General features: G+C 37.5%; 1 protein-coding gene across 1 annotated transcript in view; it reads right to left on the bottom strand.

Annotated features, from left to right (window-relative positions):
* The window catches only part of WDR75 (WD repeat domain 75), a 37,104-nt gene that overhangs the window by 15,945 nt on the left and 3,494 nt on the right, over positions 1-17,665 (bottom strand). Inside the window, exons 2-8 of the mRNA XM_001106363.5 lie at positions 13,835-13,964; positions 11,369-11,434; positions 10,099-10,189; positions 6,843-6,967; positions 4,916-4,986; positions 3,453-3,572; positions 2,899-2,987 (exon numbers count right to left, since the gene is read on the bottom strand). Coding sequence (XP_001106363.3) covers positions 2,899-2,987; positions 3,453-3,572; positions 4,916-4,986; positions 6,843-6,967; positions 10,099-10,189; positions 11,369-11,434; positions 13,835-13,964 — 692 coding nt within the window. The remainder of the gene's footprint in view (positions 1-2,898; positions 2,988-3,452; positions 3,573-4,915; positions 4,987-6,842; positions 6,968-10,098; positions 10,190-11,368; positions 11,435-13,834; positions 13,965-17,665) is intronic.

The following is a 17,665-nucleotide window of genomic DNA, read 5'->3' as shown; positions in this document are numbered from 1 at the left end:
ATGGCTCGGTCAAATGGTATTTCTAGTTCTAGATCCTGGAGGAATCACCACATTGTCTTCCACAATGGTTGAACTAGTTTATAGTCCCACCAACAGTGTAAAAGTGTTCCTATTTCTCCACATCCTCTCCAGCACCTATTGTTTCCTGACTTTTTAATGATCGCCATTCTAACTTGTGTGAGATGGTATCTTATTATGGTTTTGATCTGCATTTCTCTGATGGCCAGTGATGATGAGCATTTTTTCATGTGTCTGTTGGCTGCATAAATGTCTTCTTTTGAGAAGTGTCTGTTCATACCCTTCGCCTACTTTTTGACGGGGTTGATTTTTTTCTTGTAAATTTGTTTGAGTTCTTTGTAGGTTCTGGATATTAGCCCTTTGTCAGATGAGTAGATTGCAAAAATTTTCTCCCATTCTGTAGGTTGCCTGTTAACTCTGATGGTAGTTTCTTTTGCTGTGCAGAAGCTCTTTAGTTTAATTAGATCCCATTTGTCAATTCTGGCATTTGTTGTTATTGCTTTTGGTATTTTAGACATGAAGTCCTTGCCCATGCCTATGTCCTGAATGGTATTGCCTAGGTTTTCTTCTAGGGTCTTTATGGTTTTAGGTCTAACATTTAAGTCTTTAATCCATCTTGAATTAATTTTTGTATAAGATGTTAGGAAGGGATCCAGTTTCAGCTTTCTACATATGGCTAGCCAGTTTTTCCAGCACCATTTATTAAATAGGGAATCCTTTCCCCATTTCTTGTTTCTGTCAGGTTTGTCAAAGATCAGATGGCTGTAGATGTGTGGTGTTATTTCTGAGGGTCCTGTTCTGTTCCATTGGTCTATATCTGTTTTGGTACCAGTACCATGCTGTTTTGGTTATTGTAGCCTTGTAGTATAGTTTGAAGTCAGGTAGTGTGATGCTTCCAGTTTTGTTCTTTTTGCTTGTCTTGGCAGTGCGGGCTCTTTTTTGGTTCCATATGAACTTTAAAGTAGTTTTTTCCAATTCTGTGAAGAAAGTCATTGGTAGCTTAATGGGGATGGCATTGAATCTATAAATTACCTTGGGCAGTATGGCTGTTTTCACGATATTGATCCTTTCTATCCATGAGCATGGAATGTTCTTCCATTTGTTTGTGTCCTCTTTTATTTTGTTGAGCAGTGGTTTGCAGTTCTCCTTGAAGAGGTCCTTCACATCCCTTGTAAGTTGGATTCCTAGGTATTTTACTCTCTTTGAAGCAATTGTGAATGGGAGTTCACTCATGATTTGGCTTTCTGTTTGTCTGTTATTGGTGTATAGGAATGCTTGTGATTTTTGCACAGATTTTGTACCCTGAGACTTTGCTGAAGTTGCTTATCAGCTTAAGGAGATTTTGGGCTGAGACGACAGGGTTTTCTAAATATACAATCATGTTATCTGCAAACAGGGACAATTTGACTTCCTCTTTTCCTAACTGAATACCCTTTATTTCTTTCTCCTGCCTGATTGCCCTGGCCAGAACTTCCAACACTATGTTGAATAGGAGTGGTGAGACAGGGCATCCCCGTCTTGTGCCAGTTTTCAAAGGGAATGCTTCCAGTTTTTGCCCATTCAGTATATTGGCTGTGGGTCTGTCATAAATAGCTCTTATTATTTTGAGATACATCCCATCAATACCTAATTTATTGAGAGTTTTTAGCATGAAGGGCTGCTGAATTTGGTCGAAGGACTTTTCTGCATCTATTGAGATAATCGTGTGGTTTTTGTCTTTGGTTCTGTTTATGTGATGGATTACGTTTATTGATTTGTGTATGTTGAACCAGCCTGGCTTCTCATTTTTAGGCACACAATCTTCTCTAGTATGTAGTAACTTTCTTTTTTTTTTTTTTTTTTTGAGACGGAGTCTCACTCTGTCGCCCAGGCTGGAGTGCAGTGGCCGGATCTCAGCTCACTGCAAGCTCTGCCTCCCGGGTTTCCGCCATTCTCCTGCCTCAGCCTCCCAAGTAGCTGGGACTATAGGCGCCCGCCACCTCGCCCGGCTAGTTTTTTGTATTTTTTTTTTAGTAGAGACGGGGTTTCACCATGTTAGCCAGGATGGTCTCGATCTCCTGACCTCATGATCCACCCGTCTCGGCCTCCCAAAGTGCTGGGATTACAGGCTTGAGCCACCGCGCCCGGCCTGTAGTAACTTTCTTACAGGACCAGTCACAGTAAACTGACATAACTTTCACCACATGGGTGTGAGGACGCTAAAAGTAAACAAAAACAAGATGTACTTCTCTGTATTTCTATTGAAGACCACCTTACTTTAAAGGTATTTTTACTCTCTATAGCTACACTACACAAAGCTGTGACAGAAGTCATGCAACTTAAATGAAATAATGATGGAGATTAATTTAAAATAGTTAATGTCAAATAAGGCCATGTAACAGTTAAAAACAAGAGCTTTAAAATCAGAACCAGGTCTAAATCCCACCTACTCGCCATGTCATGTTAGGCTAATTATCAAATCCAAATCCTACTTCCTTTATCTGTAAAATGAGTATAATGCCGCTCATTTCCTAGGGTCAATGATTAAATCAGATAATGGATGTAAAGTGTTAGAATAGTTACTTGCACCTGATAAGCTACAGTTATGGAGGACACACAGTTATGTAGACAGACATACCTTCAAAACGTCATATAATTTAAATAGGTTATTTATGTCAACAACAGAGATTTTTATCACAAATGTACACTTTAGAGCTTTGAAGGGCTTCAAAACCCTCAGTACATTGTGCTGAGCAAAGCCTCAAATACAGGGGTAATACACAAGTATTTGGAATTCATTTGGCCTATGCACTTTTAAATCTTCCAAACTAAACATACAGTGAATTAAAACACTTGATTCATATACTTCAAGTTCATTTTAATAATTAAACCTGCACTTACCTGTCACTGAAAATGCCAAATCCATAACCATATCATGGTGCCAATGTAAACATGTGTATGTATATTTCTTATCATCATAAAAATTCCTCCTATTGGAGAAAAACAAAACTCTTATTTTGACCATAGGTTTAAGTTAGGAAAATAATGGCATGCCAAATATAATAAACATAATATATAACCAAACATAATAAATCATAATATGAAGCCTTCTGGTCTTAGTGTGCACACTTTCTATTTCTAACCAGAGTGACTGACTTCCATAAATAATAAGCCATCTGTGGTACCCTCCTAGATATTCACTATTGTCAGTCTTTCCTTTTAGGATAAAGGCAAACAAAAAAAGTTTTCTTCCATAAATGATTATAGGCAACAATAAATTTTTCACTTGCTTTATAAGCCCAAGGCTAGAAATCCTGAAACAGTAAGTCTGAAATGAAAAGCACACAAAAAAGGAAAGGGAGGCTGTTTCCTTGGACTCAGAGATAGCCCTGTTCTACAGGGCTAACATAAAATAGTACATAAATGATCGCCATGCTCTTCATAAGTAAACTGACCAAAGACGAATTTTGCCATCCATGTGACCAGATGCGATGCAGTCTTCTGTTGGGTGACATGCTACACATGTAAAATTGTTCTTAGCATGCTTCTTATTTCTTGATGATGATAAAGTAAACCTAGGAAAAAAAAACAAATTCCCTTAATTATTAAAGTCTCTTGGTGAGTGGTGATGTAGTTAAGTAAAGCAGAGTTCCCAGCAATAGCAACCGAAATTGTAGAGCTCTGAATTCAATAAATATAACTGCAGGATTTTTTTTAAAAAGAAAATTTTGATCAAGAATCAAGCATGCTGTTTTGTAAATGTACATTAATATACAATATAAATTCATGTAACTAATATTCTACCATAATAATTTATCTATGGAAGCCACTGACATTTAAGTAAAGATTTTAGTGATTTTTTTTCGCCTAGGCAAAGCTTGTTCAAATTTCTCACTGAACCTACATTTTAGCATGAGGCATAATCAAACCTGAGACATTAGATCTGAGACAATGGCTAATGCATCTGAAAGGACAAATAAAAAGGGATCAATCTACTTGTTATAATATCTAGCCTATTTCTTATTCTTTGGCTGAATACTTGTCAATCTTCAGGCTCTGAAGAAGTCAGGATCCTTATTATACTAAGAAGAAAGCAATCAGCCAGGCATGGTGGCTCACACCTGTAATCGCAGCACTTTGGGAGGCTAAGGCGGGTGGATCACCTGAGGTCAGGAATTCAAGACCAGCCTGACCAATATGGTGAAACCCGTCTCTATTAAAAATACAAAAATTTGCCTGGCCTGGTGGCAGACGCCTGAAGTACTAGCTACTCAGGAGGCTGTGACAGGATAATCACTTGAACCCAGGAGGCGGAGGTTGCAGTGAGCCAAGATCATGCCACTGCACCAGCCTGGGCGACAGAGCAAGACTCCATCTCAAAAAAATAAAAAAATTAAAAAAAAGAAAGCAATCTTGGCAAGGTAAAAGGGAAGAGGTAGTTATTACTTTCAAATAGTAACTACTCAATACTTAGCACTAGCTGCTCTAAATATGTCACCTTATTCATCATTACAACTCTGTTAGGTAGATATCTCCATTTCAAATATGTTTTAAATTGAGGTGCATTGGGGATCAAATAGACTAAATCCGATCCAATTAAAATTTACATATCCCAAAGCCTATATTCAGTCCTACATTCATAAAATGGCAATGAGAATCATGTGGTGAAACTCTGTCAAACTACATCCAACTCTGACTCCAAGAATGCAGACTAGAGTTTAGGTGTATAGGGCTTTTGGCTAGAAAAAGCTTCCTAGGTTTTCGTGACAGTATGGTTAAAAACGATACCTCTATACTTCACAGTCTTACACTCTCTTGTAATATAAAAGTAGGAATAGCTCTGGATTATAGGTACAAGGAAGAAATTATAATGAACCCTTGAGGAAATAAAATAAAGCTAATAAAAAATAATTCTTACCTTGATGTTGTTTTCTTTTTGAAAAAATAAACAGACAAGTAAAATTCCCGTACTGCAGCAACATATACTCCCTGGTATTTCAAAAAGAAGATAAACATTCATAAAAATAGTCAACGCTTTTTTTTTTTTTTTTTTTTTTGAGACAAAGTCTCGCTCTTATCCGCCAGGCTGGAGTGCAATGGCGCAATCTCGGCTCACTGCAACCTCCGCCTCCCGAGTTCAAGTGATTCTCCTGCCTCAGCCTCCCGAGTAGCTGGGATTACAGGTGCCTACTGCCACGCCTGGCTAATTTTTGTATTTTTAGTAGAGACCGGGTTTCACCATGTTGGCCAGGCTGATCTCGAACTCCTGACCTCAGGTGATCCACTCGCCTCAGCCTCCCAAAGTGCTGGGATTACAGGCATGAGTCACCACGCCAGCCTAACACTCTTTAAAAAGAAACATTCCCCCACGAAAGTTAACTGTAACTTTGTTCAGCTGATAAGGGTATATTAATATGATATCTTCTACTTTGGCTATAGAAAGAATAATCATACTATTAAAACAATGATAGAAAATTAAAAGATGAACTTAGGTCTTAAATCCTAAAACTAGACTCTCAAGCTTAAAGTACAATGATTAGAATTTTTTTCCATTAGGAATAATTTACATACACTAAAATGCAATGTTTGACATACATGTACATCTACATAACCACTGCCACAATCAGGATCTCGAACATTTCCTTCCTCAGAAATGCACCCCCCCCCCTTTACAGTCATTCCTTAATGTCCTCACCCCACTTATCTGTTTCTATCGCCACAGCTTATTTCTCTGCTTGTTGTAGAATTTCACGTTCATGGAATGGTAAAATATACACTCTTTTGTGCTTGTCCTCTGTGGCTCAACATCATCCATCATCTTTCTGAATTTCACCCACATTTTCATGTGTGTTATTAGCTCCTTTTTACTGCTCAGCGGCATTCCACTGCATACATATCACATTTGTTTATTCTCTTGCTGAAGAACATTTGGGTTAATTTATATTTTGGAGCTACTATGAATAATCACTCTTGTACACATCATTTTGTGGTTATGTTTTCATTTCTTTCTATGTAGGAATGGAATCGCTAGGTAAATGGATCTAACTTTGCTCTATATCCTGTCAATATTAGTTATTCTAGTGGACCTAAAGTGGTACGTTGCTATGTTTTTAATTTGTATATATTTGATGACTAACAATGCTGAAGAATGCTGACATTAATGATGTTAAAAAAGTTTACTCTGAGAAATTAACTCTTTTCAGAATAATGCCAGAATAATGCTACAAAACTTAAGACTAAAGAAACATGCTCCTATAGTGATGTCCGGAGGCTTTTCATAGCATTTGATTTTAAAATAGTAAAGTAACTGTTAACAGCGAATGGCTGAAGAAATCACAGTATAAACATCAGTTATTATTTATGAAAAACATGTTAGTATACACACATGCTGCAAAGTTCAGTGAAAAAAAAGATAAAAAGACTTCTGATCTTAATTCTTTTTGGGAAAAGCTATTTTAAGAATGTTAAGAAAAAAGCCTAGAAAGAGATTCTTCAATGATCACTAGTAAGATTATAGGTTTTATTTCCTCATTATATTTTTCTGTAGTTTCCAAATTTTCTATAATGGGCATATTAATTATGAACAGGGAGGCCATAATTTCTAAAGACACATAGTCTAAGAGAGTTTACCGAGGCAATAGGACAGAATACACAAAAATAAGGATAGTCCTAAAAAAATGTATACCATAAATACATGCTAAAGCAATGAAGAGGCTTCTTAGTGACTAATAAAAATATAGTAATTCAAGGAAATATAAAAGCACTGTAACATAAAATGCTCAGAAGAGAGATTGCAGGAAAGAAATTTTAGGTACAAAACAGAAAACCAACAAAACAAAATTTACCTCGTTTCCAAAGGCAATGCACTTGGGTGACTGGTTTATGTAATCCAAAACAAAGGACAGCTCCTTGGCTTCTACTTCCTGGCTTGATGATTTTGGCAGTTTCACTGAAACCAGCTGAAATATATCTAGCCAAAGGAAGCTATATTAATATAAAGCTTCTCTAGAGAGCGCAAATGTGCATTTATTCATATATATATTTTTTTTTTTGAGATGAAGTCTTGCTCTGTCACCCAGGCTGGAGTGCAGTGGCGTGATCTTGGCTCACTGCAACCTCTGCCTCCCAGGTTCAAGCAATTCTCTTGGCTCAGTCTCCCGAGTAGCTGGGACTACAGGCCTGTGCCACCACGCTTGGCTAATTTTTGTATTTTTAGTAGAGATGGGGTTTCACCATGTTGGCCAGGCTGGTCTCGAACTCCTGACCTCAAGTGATCCACCTGTCTTGCCTCCCAAATTGCTGCGATTATAAGCGTGAGCCACTGTGCCTGGCCCTATGAAACTGCTAATCAGTACTCTAGAATGTATTTGATGCCAAGATAATAATTCTAGGCTAATCTTGAACAAAATATATCTTAAAGTTGGACTCTGTTTGAATGAACAAGTTTTAAATGGAAGTCTAATTCCATAACTCATGTACATAAATGCCCCAAATATATAGAAATAGAAATCAACTTGTGTCTTACTGGTGCATTGTACATTCCAAAGTATTAAGCTGAGTGTTAAAACGGAAAAAGAATATGAATGTTGGTGACCTGAGTAACCAAATGCAACAAACCATCTGAGAGTTTTCAGAAATGCTATCATGGGCCTGCCATAATATTTATAGGGTAAAATCTCCTTTCTTGTAATACGGACAAATTCTTCTCTTTATATCCCTTTAAAAAGTATCTCCTTAAGGGTATTCTTTTTACTCACAGTAAAAGCAAAAGTCCTTCCAATAGCCTATGATGCTAAATATAATCTATTCTTCACTGGCTCACTCCCGCCCGCCTCCCTTCTCCAATACAGCTGCACAGCTCTTCTTCTCTTATTTAATATTTATTCCTCCTATGTTGCCCATTTCCGCCCCCTGCTTTATTTTTCTCTAGACCACCTTTCATCTTACTGTATCATATTAACTGATCTAGTCAGTTTACTGCTGGGACTTAGAAGTGTTTTGTTTTGTGCAACCATAACAGTATTCAGCACATGGTGGGTGCTCAATTAGGTGGTGAATGACTATATGACACATAATCAAGAAATAATACCATCAAAAATAACATGTAAACAGGAGCCTAATTTGTTTTTAAACCAGATAAGTAACTGCAATATGATTTTCAGAGACTCTGCTTTTGGGCTGTGGAACACAGATAACACAAAAAGGGTACATATATATGTATATGTTTTTGTATTTGAGTATGAGAGGCCCGTGGTACAGTAAGTAAGCCATAAGCACAGGGGATCTTTTCAAGACTGACTCACATTTTTATGTAGCAGCTATCCAGATTTTCATATGCTGGCTGCCCATTATATGCCAAGTACTGAAGACTAATAATAGATCTCATTATGAGAAGAATTTAGATTACAACACAGGATCTTTACTTTAGATCAGTAGTTTTCCACCCTGTCTTGCATATTAGACACAACTGAGAACTTTTTCAGTAAACTAGGCCCCAGCACACAGAAACTTACTAAGTTCTTCATGTTATGTGCAGTCAGTGTTTCGCATCATGGCTAAAAAGTTTTGCTACAGCTATTGGCAACTACTTTTCCAACTGAGGAATTATGGAGTGAGTATAGGAAGTTGCTAAGAAATATGAGTGATGAGCAGAATCATCTGGGATGATATTAAGAATGCAGATTCCTAAAGTACATCCCAAACCTAGTGATCAACTGCTCATCAGGAAGATTAGGAATCTGAATTTTTCGTAAACATGTGAACTGTTATCAGGAATCCATGATCGAACTTAAATATCAAAAAAAGTGCTATGTTTGAAGTAGTCATCTGGCAAGATGACTGAATTATTTTTAAGAACGTTGCCATCTCCAGAACATTTTTTGAAATGTCCTTTGGAGGTGGTTTAGTGATCCTCCCACCTCAGCCTCCTGAGTACACAGGACTATAGCCACCATATCTAACTTACTTTTCTTTCTTTTTTTTTCTTTTCAGAGACAGGGTCATGGTATATATTGCCTAGGCTGGTCTCAAACTCCTGACCTCAAGCAATCCTCCTGCCCTGGCCTCCCAAAAAAGTGCTGGGATTACAGTTGTCAGCCATCATGCCCAGCCCCACTATCATCTTAAAGCTGCTTCATATTCTTCATTCTGAACACAACTGTATTTTATAGAGGACACCACAGGATACAGTAGCATTCTTGAATCTGGGGATCAGAAAATTTCTTTAGATGTGACCTCATGTCAGTGTTCTGTTTCATCGAATTCTATGATAAAGGACAATTATTTGTAATCACTGACAATATTCTAGGAATTCCTAAAATGCTGATGCACAGCAGTTTCAATGGAGTAATGTTCCAAAGACAGTGAAAATGTAATTAATAATAACTGAGTCACATTATTGGTTCTTAATATCAACCAATTTTTTTTTTTTTTGAGACAGAGTCTCGCTCTGTCACCTAGGCTGGAGTGCAGTGGCGCTATCTCGACTCACTGCAAGATCCACCTCCTGAGTTCACGCCATTCTCCTGCCTCAGCCTCCTGAATAGCTGGGACTGCAGGTGCCCAACACCACGCCTGGCTAACTTTTTGTATTTTGTTTAGTAGAGATGGGGTTTCACCGTGTTAGCCAGGATGGTCCAGATCTCCTGACCTTGTGATCTACCCACCTCGGCCTCCCAAAGTGCTGGGATTACAGGTGTGAGCCACCTCGTCTGGCCAATATCAACCAATTTTCTATGCCATTTCCACCCTGACTCAAAAGAGTAAGAAGTGTTCAATGATGGATAAAATGATAGTGATGCTTAAGAATAACAGATTTAAGTTCAGTAGAAAGACAAATTCTATCCATCTTTGTAAAGCAGATTTAAAATTTGAGGTCTGCAGTCTGCTATTGCAACTACATATAAAATAATCCTTCCCTCACTGCATATTTCAGAACTTATACAAAGCCTCTCCAAATGAACACAATAATGACAAAAGCAATTTAAATGCCCATTCTAAAAACTGTTAGCTTCAGATTAAAACCAAAATGTTAAATTTTGAGAAACTGTAAAATGTAAAGAGCCACTCAGTGCCATACATAGTAAGTTAATTACACCATACCTGGTTTTTCTTTATTTACTATAGCAAAGACAGAATCCTCAGCTTGGGCAACAGTAAAGAGGGCATGAAGTTTACATCCAACTGTGAAAGTCTGAAAGATAAAGAGCACCATAGTGTTTACTGTCTGTTCCCTCCAGTAGAACATAAAATCCATTAAGGCAGGGATTTTTACCTATTTTGCTCATTGCTGTATTCCCAACATAAGGAGAGTACTGGCCTATAGAAGACAACTGATACATATTTGTTAAATACCCTTTCAAGTTTCCTACATATAGATCTGATTCTTTTTTTTTTTTTTTTTTTTTGAGACGGAGTCTCGCTCTGTCACCCAGGCTGGAGTGCAGTGGCCGGATCTCAGCTCACTGCAAGCTCCGCCTCCCGGGTTCACGCCATTCTCCTGCCTCAGCCTCCCAAGTAGCTGGGACTACAGGCGCCTGCCACCTCGCCCGGCTAAGTTTTTGTATTTTTAGTAGAGACGGGGTTTCACTGTGTTAGCCAGGATGGTCTCGATCTCCTGACCTCGTGATCCGCCCGTCTCGGCCTCCCAAAGTGCTGGGATTACAGGCTTGAGCCACTGCGCCCGGCCTAGATCTGATTCTTTTTAATGGTTTTATGGTATTGTATTGAATGTATCATAATTTTAACTGATTTCAAGGTCATATTTAACTTTTTTCCTACCATAAACAATGCTATAAGGCCTTTGTGTACAGGCCATTATTTCAACAAGAGATTCTTAGAAGTGAGACTGCTGTAGCAAAACGTGTTTATTGATTTTCAGTTTTAACTCTCATTGTGTACAAAAGTGCCTGTTTCTCTATACTTTACCTATCACTAGATTTTTTTCAATCTACAATTTGGCTAAATTTATGAGGGGAAATATTGTGTCATTTGTCTTAGATTTCTTTATTAATGAGTTTAAGCAGCTCTTCATATTTATTGGCTAATTGTATTTCTTTTCTGTGAATTTACATATTCCTACTTTATGCCAATTTCTTCTACCAGGCTTTTAGTTTTTCCTTATTGGTTTTTGGGAATATTTTTGTATATGTGGAATAGTATCTTTTGTAAATATCTTCTCCCAGCTTTAACTTGTCTTTTACAAGTGGAAAATTTTTATATAGTCAAATTAATTTTTTTGATGCTATTTTGTAACTTGTTTAGGAAGTCTATTTAAATATTTGGCCTTATAGAAAGAAACAGTACATCTACCATTAAATTACACTGCCTTTTTTTTTTTCACATAAGGAAAAGTAAAGATCAATCCACATACCTTTATTAAGATGCCATCTATATAGTCCCACAGTTTAATTGTGCCATCAAGGGAAGAAGAATATAGCTAAAAGGGTAAAACAATACAAAATTGATTAAAAAAAAGAAATTCATCAATATATCAAATGAATAATTAAACGCTGATGGGGCATTTTCTATTCATTAATTCACGGTTAATCTTAAAGAGGTAGAGTCATTTATTTACATTGCTTCTGCAAAACAATCTTTTCACAGCTTTCTGCAAGAAGCAGATCCATCCTTTTCAAGTTTTAACTAAAAGAGAGAGGAAAAAAGTCGACATTCTATCTTGAAGAGGGAGATGTTAAGGTTTTGAATGAGATATGAAAAGTACCTAGGTGCAGTGGCTCCCATCTGTAATCTCAGCACTTTGGGAGGCTCAGGCAGGTGCATCACTTGAGGCCAAGAGTTCGAGATCAGCCTGGCCAACATGGTGAAACCCCATCTCTAGTGAAAATACAAAAATTAGCCAGGCGTGGTGGCACATCCTGTAATCCTAGCTACTCGGGAGGCTGAGGTTGCAGTGAGCTGAGATCACATTGTTACACTCCAGCCTGGGAGACTGAGACTCTCCAAAAAAAAAAAAAAAAACCAAAAAAAACCCAAAAACACACACACACAAGAGCTTGTTGCTCTTCCTGCCAAAACTCAGTTTACTCAGTTTTATCAGCCAAACTCCTTTCACCTTATATGAATATTAAGGGAGTGCTTCTCAAGTGACTGAAGAATATTCTGCTTAAAAAAAATTTCTTCCAATCCATCAAGGACCAATACTTTCATAAAATACAATAGAAATTATAATACACTTGGATGCTATGGCAATGTCAAAGTGTTTTGTGACACTCACTTTCTGTACTCTTATACAGAATGGTAACTAATGGTTTAGGACACTGGTCTGTGGACCATACTTTGGTAGTACCGGAAGACCTTACTAACACATAGGTTTACTTTTGTTCTAGTGTACTTAGTTTTAATAATACTGAGTTTCCACTAGATTTTTTTTGTTGTTGTTGTTATAGGAAAATACTTTGCTTATAATGTTGGCAAAGAATTTTAATATTTTTAAAGAAAGCGGCAATTTTAGGATTTCTGCAAATAGAGACATGGACTCAAAGAAGAGAAATGTAAAAATGTTGGAGTAAAACCATGTTATCTATCCAAGTCAAAAAATTATAGTAACTAGGAAATTTATATCACAATTACTGCATATCAGAATCATAAATATGGACTAGTAGAATGTAACAAGTCAAACATATAATTACTGTCAAAACGATGGTTAATACACAAATACTGTGAGTCCTAAGTCCAGAACTGCTGCCCCTGCACCTCAACCAAATCTACTGATAAAACTGCCCTTCTCTAATTTTATTCACTTTTAGTCACCTGAAACAAAGATTTTATGCAATGTGTCTACATTTTTTTTTGCTATAAAACTTAGTATATAGACTTCACAAATTTCAATTTTAACAAAACAATAGTTTTGCTATTGAAAACATTCAAATACCACACATAGTGATAAACTTTTGTCAAACCCTCAGAGGATGGCAAGGATAAAATATGTACTTGGGTCCTGCAGGAAAGTTACCTAACTTTGATTTTTAGGAGTAGCTCATTTAATTTCGGAAAGAAAAGATCGGTGCTAGTTTATGTCCTTTGGAATAAGAGTATATGGCAATGCAAATCCATCCTTGATCAGTAATTTCCAAGTTGGCTGTGACTAATCCAGGAAAATGGAATTGGATTAAAAATAAGAACAAGAACAAAATATTGTTGAGATAAAATTTTAGTAGATTTGCTGAAACTTAAGAACAGAATTAAAATGACCATTTCATTATTCTTAAATACGGAGAAAGAAGGGCTGCTTTGTGGGGGAAGTGGGAAAATCTGCACTAAATTAAATTCCCAAATTTGTCTTGAAACTAACTAATTGACCCACTCACCAAATAAATTTTCTTATCTAGATACCGGTATTAAGACTAGGCAATATCTAGAGTAAGCCAGAGCCTCACTTCTAAAGGAACAGATCTACCAAATCAATACCTCCTGGCCCACATTTTAAAAAATGTGTTCTAGAAACCAAACGGTTCACAAGTCAAGTAAGTTTGAGAAACACCAAATACTACATACCCCTTTTGGACATTCAAAATGCATGTAAGGGAACCTAAGAAGACCTACAATCAATAAATACATTTACCTGTGCCAAGCCCTTCATTTCAGAAACTCATACAGCCAAGAATATCCTTCTCAAGTAACACTTATTAGCATTCTGTGGAACAAATGATTCACAGAATACGCTATAGGCAATGTAGTTTAGTAAGTGAAAAATACCCTACAACTGAAAATAAATATTTTGCTTATAACCTGGAAAGTTTCCCAGCCAAATTCAACTCGAATTTTTCTGTAAAGAACAAAGCCAATCTTAAAGTATTCAGCTATAACTGTATGACACCTGTAGATGGTTGTTGGGGTTAAGTTGGATTCCAGTCACCAGATTTCTGTGTCCATGTAGTATGTGTACACACTCTTCTGTAACTGTGCTGTAAACTTTAACAAAGTCTCCAGAGACACAGAAGATATACCTGGAAAAAAAAGAAAGAAAAGTAAGTTTTACATACTGTATTAGTCTGTTTTCACACTGGTGAAAAACACATTTTTCATCATTGTTTCAGTGGTCTTGAACTCCCAGCCTCAAGTGATGCACCTGCCTGGGCCTCCCAAAATGCTGAGATTACAGGTGGGAGCCATTGTACCTGGTGCTTTTCATACTTCATTCAAAACCTTACCATCTCCTTCTTCAAATTTATAAAGGAAAGAGATTTAATGGATTCGCAGTTCCACGTGGCTGGGGAGGCTTCACAATCATGGTGGAAGCAAAAAGCATGTCTTACATGGTAGCAGGCAAAAACAGAACTTGTGCAGGGGAGCTTCCCTTTATAAATCCATCAGCTCTCGTGAGACTGATTCACTACCACAAGAGCAGTATAGGGGAAACTGCCTCCATGATTCAGTTATCTCCAACTGGGTCCCTCCCACAACACGTGGAGATTATGGGAGCTACAATTCAAAATAAGATTTGGGTGGGGACACAGCCAAACCATATCACATACTCGACAGGTAGTAGGATCTTTTTACTGTCCATGATAAAAATGCAACAGAAGTTTCTTTTGGTATAGTTTAAGAATTGTGGCCAGGCGCGGTGGCTCAAGCCTGTAATCCCAGCACTTCGGGAGGCCGAGACGGGCGGATCACGAGGTCAGGACATCGAGACCATCCTGGCTAATACAGTGAAACCCCATCTCTACTAAAAAATACAAAAAACTAGCCGGGCGAGGTGGCGGGTGCCTGTAGTCCCAGCTACTCGGGAGGCTGAGGCAGGAGAATGGCGTAAACCTGGGAGGCGGAGCTTGCAGTGAGCTGAGATCCGGCCACTGCACTCCAATCTGGGGACAGAGCGAGACTCCGTCTTAAAAAAAAAAAAAAATTGTATACTCAAATTTGTGTGCCTTTTGTCTATGGGGACATCTATGACCAATCAGTTCATTAACTCAGAAGAGATTATTAACTCAGAAAAGATTAATGACGCCAATGTCATATCTCTTGCCTGTTTGTAGACAGAGGCTATAAATGGAATTATCCTGCAAAAACAGCCAACTTAACCAAGTTGCCTGCTCATTCAATGGATGCAGACAGTGTGCTAGTCACTATCAACTATTATTCTTCAATAGTACTGCCAACAGCAGTGTTTTTCCATGTCCCCAACCTCTCCATGGTTCACTGGCAACACCAGCTTACAAATGCTAAGTCAAAGGTTCTGCTCCAGTTGGTGAGGTCTGGGCCTTTTGTACAGAAAAATACAAAGACTTTATTCCATTTTTTTTCTTGTTGCTGAAATGCTGGCTTTGCTTTGTCTTTCTGGATTTGTGGATTTCTTCCATGTAGTAGCAGCTACTAAATTACTAAAAGTGGTTAAGTTGGGGGCACTATTTGACTTTCATGATATCATCACAGAACAAGGCTCTGAAATATAAATCTTCTTGTATCTTCCAAGTAAAAAATATTTGCTCCGTGCCTATTATATCTATAGCAGTACTCTTATTTATGGTTTCACTTTCCCTGGTTTTAATTACCTACAGTCAAGATCAATCTGAAAATATTAAATAGAAAATTCCAGAAACAATTCCTAAGTTTAAAATTTTATGCCATTCTCAGTAGTGATGAATTCCCCTTGTCTCACCTGAGATATGAATCATTCCTTTTTCCAGCATTCTCTGCTGTAGACACACCTGCCAGTTAGTCACGTAGAAACTGTCTAGGTTATCCTATCCACTATTGCTGTACTGTAGCACTTATGTTCAAGTAACCCTTATTTTACTTAATAATGGCCCCAAAGTGTAAGAGTAATGATGCTGACATACTGTTATAATTGTTCTATTTTACTAGTTATTGATGTTAATCTCTGTGCCTAATTTATAACTTAAAATTTATCATAAGTATATATGTATAGGAAAACATATAGTATATATAGCGTTTGGTAGTACCTGTGGTTCTAGGCATCCACTAAGGGTCCTGGAACATATCCTCTGTGGACAAGGGAGGGCCACTGTATTACAACACACTAAGAGTAAATCTGTTGCAAACTGGGACCACTACTATCCTATTTTATCAGTTCAAGATATTTGATTTTCACATGTTCATCTCTTGGAAATTAGGATGCATCTTATAATCCATGGAACCTTGTAAGTGCTGTCAGCCAGGAGGCATGGTTGTATGAAATGGTATAAGATCAAGAATGTATGAGCAACAAAGCATTTACATAACCTCCCCTTTGGCTGCAGCCTCTTCTCCATTCCCATGAGTACTTCACTTCAGAGGCTTAACATCTCCAGCGTGGACCACTCTTCAGGGCTTCCTACAGTCTCCAGGTACAGTCCTTCAATGCAGCTTTGACAGTCACACCAGACTAATTTTGCAAATTTGACCATATCACTTCCTCAGATAAAGTTAAAATCCTTTAATGTTTTCCCTCTGCCTTTAGGAAATGATCCAATTTCTTAAGGCTTTGGTAGTCTGATCCCAGTCTAACCTGAACTACTTTTTCACTTAACATTTTGCTCTATTAAAATAGTTCATAACTCCAACAATTTCCCCCATCCCCCAGACACACCCTATCAATATGAAAGAAGTCGTTTAGATATGGCTTCCTTGAGACAGTGGTGGGTAGGGGGCTACTGCTGGCCAAGAAAACTTTCCCTAATTGCTTCTGATAAGCTCCCTCAGAAAAAAGGAATGTCTTCTCTTCTGGTTTCTCAGCAAAGAACAATGGTTTCAATTACTTAAGTGCAATCCTTCAAAGTCAACTTTCTCTCCATGATTTTGCACTCTCTGGTATCTACATAGAACACGTTTTCTAACTTTTTTTTTATTTCCTAAGAGTAAGCTTTTTATTTTTCAACTTTTAATTTTGAAATCATTTTAGATTTACAGAAGAACTACAGAGTTCCTATATACACTTCACCTAGCTTCCACAAATGTTAGCACTTTACATAAGCACAGTACATTAGTCAAAACTAAGATATTAACATTGGTACATGACTATTAACTACATAATTTATGAGTTCTTCACTTTTTCCATTAATGTCTTTTTTATGTTCCTAGAATCCAATCCAGTATACCACATTAGTTGTCATATCTTCTCAGAACCTTCCAATCAGTGAGTTTTTCAGTCTTTCCCATTTCTCAGAACTCTTGACTACTGCTTTAAGATTCACCTCAGAATTTTCTCCCGGAAGCCCTTCCTCATCTTCCCATTCTAGATCAGCACCAGTCCTAATGTGCTTCTACACAACGGTGGGCTTAGCTCCATGACTGAACTTACCACAAGGCATTAAGACTGTGTACTATGTTTCTCCTCTACCAGACTGTGAGTTCTTTGAGGTGAGACACTGTGTTTTCACTTATTAGAAACAATAATAAGTCAAACACAAATGGATTCGAATGCCAGCTTTATTATGTATTAGCTGAATGACGTTGGAGAATTTAAACTTCACATCTCCACTTAGTTATCCATTGTAAAATGCAAATAACACTTCTCATAGAGTTTAAGTGAAACAATGCATGCAAATGCAAGCTTAGCATACACAGTAAGCACTCACTAAATAGGGATAATACCTTAACCTTGTAGACTGGAAGGTGTGTAATGCACCCACCACAACACCTGTCACATAGGATTCATTTTGAGAAAGTGAAGAAGTAAGAAATTAGGGATGTTTCAAGTCAGAAC

The sequence above is a fragment of the Macaca mulatta genome, chromosome 12, assembly GCF_049350105.2.
Source record: "Macaca mulatta isolate MMU2019108-1 chromosome 12, T2T-MMU8v2.0, whole genome shotgun sequence".
NCBI lineage: Eukaryota > Metazoa > Chordata > Mammalia > Primates > Cercopithecidae > Macaca > Macaca mulatta.
The sequence above is the reverse complement of the archived record's forward strand: the minus strand, read 5'-3'. Positions and strand labels throughout refer to the sequence as shown.